Source organism: Eurosta solidaginis, chromosome 4, assembly GCF_040869045.1.
Source record: "Eurosta solidaginis isolate ZX-2024a chromosome 4, ASM4086904v1, whole genome shotgun sequence".
Lineage (NCBI taxonomy): Eukaryota > Metazoa > Arthropoda > Insecta > Diptera > Tephritidae > Eurosta > Eurosta solidaginis.
The window spans coordinates 25986028-25997251 of record NC_090322.1 but is presented as its reverse complement, the minus strand read 5'-3'; the positions used below and the strand labels follow the sequence as shown (position 1 = coordinate 25997251).

The 11224-nt window shown below is 34.9% G+C and overlaps 3 protein-coding genes across 3 annotated transcripts; 2 read left to right on the top strand and 1 right to left on the bottom strand.

The window, feature by feature from the left end:
• The first annotated feature begins 1609 nt into the window (after positions 1–1609).
• Positions 1610–2936, top strand: gnu (giant nuclei). Its single transcript, XM_067778698.1, has 2 exons — positions 1610–1770; positions 1839–2936. Exons 1-2 carry the CDS (start codon positions 1743–1745, stop codon positions 2801–2803), a joined length of 993 nt encoding a protein of 330 aa, XP_067634799.1. The 5' UTR covers positions 1610–1742; the 3' UTR covers positions 2804–2936.
• A 2201-nt stretch (positions 2937–5137) lies between these two features.
• APC7 (anaphase-promoting complex subunit 7) lies at positions 5138–7617 on the top strand. Its single transcript, XM_067780823.1, has 4 exons — positions 5138–5885; positions 5946–6604; positions 6849–7129; positions 7194–7617. The coding sequence occupies exons 1-4, from the start codon at positions 5315–5317 to the stop codon at positions 7411–7413; spliced, it is 1731 nt and encodes a 576-aa protein (XP_067636924.1). The 5' UTR covers positions 5138–5314; the 3' UTR covers positions 7414–7617.
• Chrac-14 (DNA polymerase epsilon subunit 3 Chrac-14) lies at positions 7536–8278 on the bottom strand. The gene is made up of 2 exons (XM_067780824.1): positions 8126–8278; positions 7536–8069 (listed from the first exon to the last, which is right to left on the bottom strand). The coding sequence occupies exons 1-2, from the start codon at positions 8230–8232 to the stop codon at positions 7619–7621; spliced, it is 558 nt and encodes a 185-aa protein (XP_067636925.1). The 5' UTR covers positions 8233–8278; the 3' UTR covers positions 7536–7618.
• Between the last annotated feature and the right edge of the window lie 2946 nt (positions 8279–11224).

The following is an 11224-nucleotide window of genomic DNA, read 5'->3' as shown; positions in this document are numbered from 1 at the left end:
AATTGAAATTGCTGTAATTACAAACTATTGTGTTTAGAAAAATATTTTTCTTAGAAAATAGGATATTGCCATTGCAATTAACTCACAGACCAGTATAGATACACTACCCTACAAGAATACTGACTATCATATGACTATCGTCTGATTGTCAGCAATGTCAACCTAACGATCAGCGCCTCATACAAACTTTCTATCACAAACTTAAGGGGACTTGCGCAAATATGATGTAAACAACTGTGTACGTGTGGACAAAAGCAGTCTACGATATTAGACTCACAAAGAAGGTCATATCTTTGAATAGAGAAGACTTTTGGCTTTCGTGGGCATACCAACTGGACACTGCCTTCTGGGGTCATATGCTTATAAGCTAGGCCTCCTCAGTAACAGGTGTAGATTTTCGAGCTGCGGGAAGATACAGTTAAGCATGTTTTTTGTTCGTGTCCTGCGCTCGCCAGGTCAAGGGTCCAGTTATTAGGGGCGGCAGAATTGCCGGATCTAGGACACAGAAAACTTCTGGTATTTGCCGAGAGCACGGGGCTATTCTTTGACATAAGTCCTGACACCTGATTGGGGGTTTTCCGTTTGGTCGTCAAACAAATTTCGGTAACACTATGAAACGCTCAGTCTGTGTGAGGTCTTTATTGGCCGGGCAGTTCAACCTAACCACCTTACCTCAGATAATTGTTACCGAGGTCAATAAATAACTCACTGTATGACGTTAAATCGTATCCAAAACGGCAAAAGATACGTCTTGACCTCAGTACCATATCCGAAGAGGGAAACAAAATTTTCGTCTCAAAAAATATTTTCGAAAAACGGCGAAAAACGACCCCGGACATCCGGTTTGAAGATCAAAATTAAGTCCATTTAGTTTACCTTTGTGCAACAAAATCTTTAAAATTACAACCAAATGAACGTTTTCAACTTTTCTTTGAAATATATCCTGATTTTCCTTTCCGCCCTCGGATTATTGTTGCCGAGGTCAAGACGCGTCGTTCAACAGCCCTCTTCCTATTTTTAGACGCTTGTTACTAGTCGACCGCAGCTATAGACTTGCCAAAAACCAATTTTAGGAATCAATGTCATTCCGAAATAGAATCACTGATATTTTTTTCAGTTATTAGATTTCAGAAATAATTTTTTCTTTGAAGGTAATTATAAATAAAGAATATAACAAGGAAGACTATGCTTTGGCGAAACTGAACACTATATGCCATACTGTTGGCTCTCACATATGTATATATTTAGAAAAGAATCAAAGATAAATGTCAATAATAATAATATAAGTTAATCTGAAAACTACGGCTCAGCATGCTATACTATCATGTATAGAAAACCATTTTCTCTCAAACTATAAACTTGAAACTGTCCAAATATTTATAAAAATGATAGTTAATTGTGGATTTAATGTCACTTATCCTATTCACTATCTTGGAACTATTTGGATTTAAAAAATTTTTTTCGATCACGGAACCACGACACGGGCCATGGAGTATAAAATCTGTAGAGGCACCATAAAAACCATTCACAGTAATTTTCTTGCTTGTTTGCATTCTCGTGTTACTTGATAATGTCCAGCTCAGTAGCGGTTGTTTTCCAATGCATATGGTTGTTGTTCCTTTGTTAGTATACGCTTTTCGTTAACAGTTTTTATATATTTTTTGTTGAAAGTACTACAAAGCTGAATTAATATTTAGTATCAAACTTTTTCTAAATAAACACGAAATTTGTTTTGACATACAATGCATCCATTTAGTCGGGCTTATCGAGGTATAATTACATATTATAAATCTTCATTGCTATCAAATACATAATAATACACAATATTTTTTTTCTAGATCCCAGATCCCCTCTCACCCCTCTAACACCACTGTCTGAAAATACCTCATTCACTTTTAATATTAGTAGCGATGATACATTAAAACCCTTTATGAAAACGATTGAATCGCATGAAGCCAAGGAAAATTGTGCTCTATCACCTTGTGGAATAATATCTTCTGTGAAATATGTGAATCCAAGTAAATATATTAAGTCGGCGCAAGCCAAAAATACTTTGTCTGAGAGTACCGTTAACGCCAAAAGGCTCTCCCCGAGATTTGCTTCTACAAAAAATTCCAAATCAAAAATTGCGAGTAATGACAAAATCACAGCTAGTGACTATGGGAGTAACGAAAGTAATTGTTTCATTAAAGCTGATAAATCATCTCCAAAATATGCATCAACTATCAATTCGTTGAAGGTAAAACGGAATTCCTTCAATTCTGCAAACCTTGATATAGCCTCAGGTTCATCTAGTAATGATTCAAACTATAGCGGTTGGACAAGTTGTAGCTCCCAAAGTGACACTAGTAGACGTCGTTCTATATGTGATTCAGGAGCTTTCAGAAGTGATTCGAAATTTTCTTTTGCCTCGAACGCTAGTGTATCTTCAACTTCCAGTAAGGGTGGATCTCCAAGGACTGGTAAAGATACAGGTCGCCACATACCACCAAAACTAGTTCTCAATGATGCGAAAGAAGATAATGGCGCTACTATGCCGTCCATTTTCGATTGGGTATGGAATCAGCTATCACCTATACATAATCTCACTATATATGAGTTGTTGACTCGTGTTGGAATGCAAAAGTATTGGGAAATTTTTAAAAGAGAAGAGATCCTCGATCTCGACGTGTTTTCAACTCTGACATTGAATGATTTAAAAACAATTGGAATAAAAAATTCAAATGACTGTCTTAAAATATTAGAATCAGTGCGAATGGCGCTTGATTTTCTATCGGGGCTCTTGGTATTTAAAAAGCCCTAATTATATATTTAGTTTGATATGTTTTACCCTGTTAAAGAATTAATTGTATTTCAGTGTTTATTTGATTTGTTATAAATGTTGTAATGTTTATTGACAATTTTGTTTGAATAAATCTTGACCTTTGAGAATCAAAGCTGTGTATTTGATTTTTCATGACCAAAAGTGAAAACCGCAATGTTAAACAAAATCTAAGCACAACTAGTTGGCTTGTTCTCACGGTGCCTCATTCACACTCCAAAGTCGCTTTTCGTCCGCAGAATTTTTGTTTTTCGTTCGGTATGACATCCAGAATTTATATACCCATTTATTAAGTTATTATATTTAATAAAGACCTCACCAAAATGTAGGTTTTTTGTTTTTTATGATTTCTCCAAACTGAATCAAAAATTTTTAACTTTTGAAAAATAAAAATCTGAACATATGTATAGGTAAATATCTGCACATTACATATATTTCAGAAAAATTGATACGAGGGGGAATGATAGCTCATAGAAAATAATGTCAAAAAGCCAACTAAATTTAAAACCTATTTTATTGTGACTATGACTGCGCATAATTTTATTTTTTTTTTTAATTTTTACTTGTTTAATCACAGCCCTTTTTCGCTTAGCAATGGCGTCGAATATATAAAACTACCGTCGAACATGAAAGAGAAGCCAGCTGGTGCCTTATCAACAAATCATCTAGAAAATGGAAAACCAGTGCTTCCGTACAAAAAACCTTAAAAAAAAAAAAAAACTGAAAATTTTTAAAAGAGAAATTTGACTAGAGTTTAATACACTACGCTCAACTATGTGTGTGGGTTATATATCAAATTTGTATATCGTCGAAACAAAATTTATGAACCTTGTTTCGAGGTATGGCTATATATGACAGGTTGATACACAGCTCATTTAGTCAGTATGGCAATCGCGCTATTCGTATGTTATATTATGACTACCTGGTTTTCAAAAATCAATTGTACAGCTGAGGGATACATACAATATTGCATCAATACTATATCATGGGAAGCGGGTCAGCGTCACCAACCCGTGGCGAATTCTGTTTCACTAGCAGCCGAGGGCAGTATGGCCTAGAAAGTTTCATGTAGTAATACTAAATAGTTCCCGAGATAGTCCGGCTTGTATCTTAATATACCGGATTTGCATCCGGAAAAGGACCATCAACATCGATAACACTCCAAAAACCTTCGGGGAGTGCGTTACAACAACAACAAGTTGTAAGACAAAATTTATGAATAAAATTTTTGTAAACTATACTTGAGAGAAAAACATGGCACTTTTAGGGACTCTTGGAAGTTTCTTGCCATTTTGATGCTACCAGAGTATTATCTTTTATATAAAAAAAAAAAACTTCATGTGGGATTATTTAATTAAGGTAATGGAAATTAAAGAAAATATTTCGGGTTTCTGTAGGTAATTTCGGTAATTTTATACGACAGCGTAACATTTTTAATACACGTCCAAAAACATCAAGGGGGTATCAAAGGACGCGTTCCGGAAGCGGTAAAAAATTGTTGGGTCTGTCAAAAGATATTTGCAAAGGAAACTGAAAGCTTTCATGTGGTCGTTGTAATTTTGATTATTTTGTCATACCCAAAAAAAAATTGTTAAAGACGCGTTCCGGAAGCGGAGGGAAAATTTTTTTGCGGTTAAAAAATTGTTGGGTCTGTCAAAAGATATTTGCAAAGGAAACTGAAAGCTTTCATGTGGTCGTTGTAATTTTGATTATTTTGTTATAACCACAAAAAAATTGTTAAAGACGCATTCCGGAAGCGGAGGTAAAATTTTTTTGGGTATGTCAAAAGATATTTGCAAATAAAATTGAAAGCTTTAATGTGGTGCTTATAATTTTGATTATTTTGTTGTACCCACATAAAAATTGTTAACATAAGGGTTTGGCGCGGATATAGTTTTGGTCTACAAACCGGTGTTGGACCCACCCAGGGTAATTTTTTATAAGGCTGCCAATGCAGAAAGGTGTTCTGCTCAAAAATACTATGGATCCCATTCCCGGTTTTGGAGCACTCCGGGGTCATTCTTCGGTTTTTCGTTAATATTTTTTGAACGAGCTAAAATTTATTTTCCGCCTTCGAATTATTGTTGTCGAAATGCGTCTTTTGACACCTTTCCAGATATTTTTGGACGTGTATTGGAAATAGAGCCTTGTTGTAAATCATTATCCATTTCGCCTCGCTTTACGTTACATAAAATTTGTGTAGCAGGACATAGCTGGAGTCATACATTGAACTCTTGTCGCAGCGAATCGTTTTATGTAAGTCCGGCATTAGCAAAAAAAATAAATTTAATTATTGTAATTGCATCTAATGAAAGAAGAAGCATTATGTACAAAAATTTTGCAATTTGTTTTGCTGTGCATACAATTGTTTTTCTTATGCAATATAAACACAAAAAAACTACAATCAGAAATATCAACAAAGTAATTTTTCAACTGCCGGCCATCAATTAGCGGAAAAATTTTACCGCAAACATTTCCGTGCAATTAGCCACAATGGAATCAGTCCTTTTTGCCAACATCAAGAAACTCTACACCAATGAATTGTATTCCTGCGTAATTCCAGCCGCTAGTTTGCTAACAACGTTGTTGCAAAATGATCGAACTATATCCACGCCTGAAATGGAGTATAATGTACTGTTATTTAGCGCCAATTCACTTTACTATGAACGCAACTATAGGCAAGCTGCGAAGCAGTTTGAAGCAGCATTGCTACTACGGAAAATTATGTTACGTTTTAAAAATGCACAACTTGTTAGTTTAGAAGTTACACAAGAACAATTTAGTGAATTGGAGACGCGTTTTAGACTTGCCAAATGCTATCAAGATATGGGAGAGGATAATAAAGCGATAAGCACGCTGCAAACCCTGCCAAGTAAAATGCGTACACCCAAAGTGAATATGCTACTGGCACAGCTATGGCAATATGGTCAAAATGTTGATAATGGTGAAGCAATAGCAGGGTATAAAGAAGTACTAGGTGATTGTCCTATGGCTTTGGGTGCCATTGAAGCTTTGCTGATGTTGGGAGTGGATGGTATTGAAGTCAATTCTTTGGTGATGAATGGTTAATTCCTACTTTTTCATTTCACTTGTGTGTGATATACATAAATTTCATATATTCCAGCAAGCGCCATACCAAAGCATATCGATTGGCTAAGCAGTTGGATAAAAGCACACGCTCAACTTTATGGACGCGAGCATTTGGAAGCGTCGAAAACTTTTCAATCAATCAATGAAAACACAAAACTCCATCAAAATATTTATCTTCTCATTTTAATTGGTAAATCTCTTTACTATTACGGGCGATATACCCAAGCTCAACAGTATTTGGAAACAGCGCTTATGATAAGTCCAAACCATACAGATGCGCTCATGCCAATAGCTGTTGTTTATGAATATAATCAAAAACTGGGGGAACTAGAAAAACTAGCAGCACAACTAGGCAATTTAAAGGAATTAAGTTCTGCGCATTGGTTTGTTATTGCACAGAGCGCTTATGCTAGCGGACAGATTGAGAAAGCTATATCATTTGCAAAGAAAGCCATTGAACTGGATGAACGTAATGTTGAGGCTCAGCTGTTGCGTGGACGCGTCTGTTTGCAATTGAAGCAACGTGTTGAAGCAATTACATTTTTTCGCGCTGTACAATGTGTAGCGAGTTATCGATTTGAAGTTTATAAAGGCTTATATCATTGTTATGTGGGCATGAAACGACGTGATGAAGCGCAAGCGATATGTGCTTTGGCTGTACGTTATTTTCGCAATTCGCCACGCAGTTATGTGGTGAGTGTACTATAATTTTGACTTCGTTTTATTATCAAATTTTAGGTGTAAATACATTTCCTAACAACAGAGGGAAACATAGTGATTTACATTAGTCTCACAGTTCTTTGGTATTTCTAATACTCAATTTTTTTCATTGCCGTTAAGCTTGGTAAACATATGTAAATAAAAAGCTTCCAACTGTTTACGTATCAATCCTCACAACTTACTTCGTTCGTACTCCGTATTTTGCTTATATTTTTAGTTATTTGCTCGCGTTCTTCTACTCTCTAATAACCCCCTCGCAAGGAAGAGCACTAAAAAATTCTTGGCTAAAGCATTAGAAATTGATGAACATCATACTGTCGCTGTAGCGCTTATGGCTGATGTTTGTCAGGCGAATGGTGAAACTCAAGAGGCTAGCGCTATATTGAAAAAACAAGTAATGACTTTTCCAAATCCCTCATACTTCAGTATGTTGGGTGATTTGAGACGCACCGTTAAAGACTTAGATGGTGCTCTTGAATATTATACGATTGCGTTAAGGTGTGTACAAAAATTTTAAGAAAAATATAGTAAAAGCTCGTATAAACTTTGTTATCCTTTACAGCATTGAGCCTAACGATCGTCGCGCGTTAAAAGGTATCAGCGCATTGACACGAAGTGGTGATAAGCAGGATCAAGACACGTCTATAGTGATGTCACGACTGCGCGACGAAGAATGGCAAATTGATGATGACCCAGAAGAGTCGTTATCACATGATGAGGAAGATTCAGATAACTATTCCGACCCATTTTGGCAAGATTTGGAATCTGAAGTAATCAACTGAGGCGCGCAGACAGGATATTTAACTAATGAAAAATATTTTATATGAACACTTAAAACTTTCTATAGCATAGTTTTAAGTTGTTAATTTTTATTTTCCCTTATGTATTGATTTACACACTGAAACATGTTTAATACATTTATTAGCTTTAAAATTTGTATGCAACAGTAATTTACCGCATCTAATAAATAAATATCTTTTATATAACTTAAATTGCCTTCTCTGTTACCAATTCCTCGTCATTAACAGTCGCACTTATGGCAGCTGTTGACGAGCTTGTCTTCGCTTTATCCTTCTTGTCTTTCATCACCTTGCGATATGCCTCCAAATCAGAGTTTAATGGCTCAATAAAATTTTCGAATTCCAATTGTTTTAATGCTTCTAATATATTTGCAGCTGTTATAGTTTTATGATTTTGTTTACGCGCTAGTGTTGTTGATGTTGATGTAAGAAATATGACAAATACAGATGCGGCGCGTGCAATAGCCGCACGCGCTTCTTTGCTCACATTTGCGCCCTCGGGTAGGGCATCTTTGATTAAGCGTCCAACTACTGCATTTGGTAAATTTAAATCTTCAATGCGCTCAACCATTTTGCAAAGTATGTAACTACCGTTTAAAAGTGTCGTAACTATTAAAATATGAAGTTTGTTCGAAATTCTGCAAATTCACCAGGCGGTAAATAAAAATTTATTAATTTCTATGCTGCTTCTTACGTGCAGTGAATCAAGTAATCAATCACAATAGCTGAGTTCATACATAGTGTACAAGTAAAAGTGTGTTGACTTCTTTCTGACAGGCACTCGCTTAAAGCTGGAGACATTGGTGCTTTATCGGTTCCCGTATCGGTAACCTTTTAACAGCTGATTCGACCAACCTTATGAGAATCAATGCAATCGATTATTGGTGCCGGTAAGGTCGTAACCGTATCGTAGCCAACCAATTGGGTTTTGGTTTACCGTCGTAACGATAAACAGCTGATTACGTTAGGGATACGGATACAGCGATACGACATACGGCACCAATGACTCCGGCTTAAGCCCCCATTACTGATACTTAGCATAGACTTGACTTGACTTGGCGTAAACTTGGCAACTTAGCCACGATTATACTCCACTTGGCGCATAAAATCTGGCATCATAATCAGCGTTGAAATTTATTTTTAAATAAATGTCAATTTGTATGACAAAATGTCAAAATGAAATGGAAACAAACAAATGGCATCTCAAAATGTAAACGTCACTTAGAACTTACATAGAAAATCAAAATTCAACAGACTTCTAAGTCAAGTTAAGTTTTGAGTAATCAGAAACATGCAATGTTAATTTAACAGAACTGTAAGTGACAGTTCGCAAGCCAAGTCAAGCCTATGCTAAGTATCAGTAATGGAGCCTTTTAAGTGGACATAATGGGAAGATCTGGGTTGCCATTGTTGTTTCGGTTGAAAAAGGTCAATTAGGGTTCTGTGCAGAGACGTAAAAGATTGAAACAGGGTTTATGTAGTCACAAAAGTGTTGCTCCTGTTCCACAGCATTTTAATTTTATATCATGGCGAAAAGTGTTCAGTTCAGAGTTATTGATTTTCATTAAAAGTTTAATTTATTACGGAGGGTTACTCCTTTAATTGTAAAAAGCAGAGAAAACGTAGATTTTTTCAAATTATTGTGAAAAACTTTTTAATTTGAATTTCTGTACCCAAGTTCACTATGAAAACTGAAAAATGTACACTTATTGAAAACTCATTTGCACACACAATTTACACTTTGAATTTAATTGTGTTTTTATGCACAAAATTTTGAAACTAAAAACAAAATTTTCATTTGTCAGAAAAAATAAAGAAAAAACTGCCTAATGTCAAAAAACCCTATCAAAATACAAACTGGCTTGTTTGTTTTTAATGAACTACGTTGAATTTTTTATTGTATTTCCTTAGTTTTTTCAAATATAGTTCACATACTTTCACAAGTATTGAAACCTTATTGGTTCCCTCGACAAAAAATATAAGAGAAAAAAAAAGAAAAATACATAGAAAATAAAGTAGCGTCATATAGTAGTTTGATTTGTTTGCAAATTAAGGCAGATTTAAACAGACGCTTTGGTTGTGTTGCATTCATTAATTAATCTGTCGGGCGAAGTATCGAAAAATTTACATAAATGCTTTGGTTGCGTGCCTACGCTAAACTATATTTAAAAAAACTAACGAAATACAAGAAAAATACAACCTTTCATTAAAAACAAACGAGCCAGTTTGTTTTTCGATAGGTTTTTTGACATTCGGCCGTTTTTTCTTTATTTTTTTCAGACAAATGAAAGTATTTTTTTTTAGTTTGAAAATTTGGTGCATAAAAACACAATTAGAATCAAGTTTCTTGTGAAAAAAGTGAAGCATTAGAGAAAGAAATAATTTGCGCGTGTTATTTGCATTGTTTTATTGTTAAAAATGTTAATGTAAAAATAAAATGTTAAACATAAACAAAAACATGACAAACTCGCTAATTATGGGGGAATAGTGGCCTCGCTTTTTCATGATAGAAATTTTTTTTGTGTTTTGAAGTTCCGATAAAGTTTCGTTAGTTTTTTTAGCTTGAAATCCAAGCAAAAATAAAGTAGTGTCATATATGCTTTTGAATTGACCAAAGCGTTTTATATAATTTTGCCCTTGGGCATTTGTGTAAACAGCCTTAGAAGTGAAAATTTTCCATGTTACACGTGTGGCGCTTTATATTTTGACTCTAATTTAAATAAATTTTGCTTTCCGTATGTTTCCGCATTGTTGCAGGCTACAAATCTAGTATTCTTATTTCCGCGGAAATATATGCAACTATTACATCTGTAAATACTACAAAGTTTTATTTAACTATTAAATGCAACTCAGCTTGAAGTACTCTTACGTACCAAAAATGCAACTCTAGACCTGAGATTTGCATCAGGTGAGCGAAGCTGTTTGTAGTTTTGACGTTTATCGCTTAGTTGACACACTTGGTATAGGTACACTATGAGTTCATACACAGATATAAATTGCTGGCAATAAATTTTCTTTTCCCCGATATGTGATGCCAAATTGAGGTATTTTTGCCGTTTTGTGGGATTTTTTGATAATACCTAAAATCATGGCGGAACGATACAAGGTGGCAGCATGGGACAGCTGATTATAAACTTTGAGTTGGATTTTATATAAGGTGCCACGATTTTCAAACTTTTGTTGATTTGTAGGGGAAGAGGGGGTCGTAAAAGTCACAAAATTATCATCCGCAGCTCTAGGAAACTCTTAGTTTATGAAATATAAGCTTTTTAATTTCCAAATTTAGTATAATTTCAACTTAAGTCAAAATACATTGATAGTGTAGGTTTGTTTGCATTTATGTCGACGTGCCACCACCTTATAATCTTCTACCAAGATAAAAATATATTGTTGCTGAGCTGGTAACACTTGCCGTCTTTCAGTGAGTTTTACAGCTCCGGCTCACGCTCAATTCTCACGGGAATGCTCTGGATATTGAGAGACTTAAGAAGCAGGTGTCGTGAAATTTTCGCACACGTGAAATGTGATAGGAAGTTTGGTAATAAGCCAAATATTTATTTTATTTTTAAAAATTTATTTTTGTTTATTTTTGAGTTTAAATATTTTCAAACTAATTAGAATTTTCTTTTTTTGAATTTATTCAAAATTTTAAGTTAACACCGCCGCTGTTTTTCATTTAACTCATACGGCGAAAGGCTAAGCGGCGACATCTATTTTTGAAAAAGTAGGTATATTAAAGGCCGCGTTGCCAACCTAAAAAGAAGTAATTAACAAATTATCTGGCTCACAAATT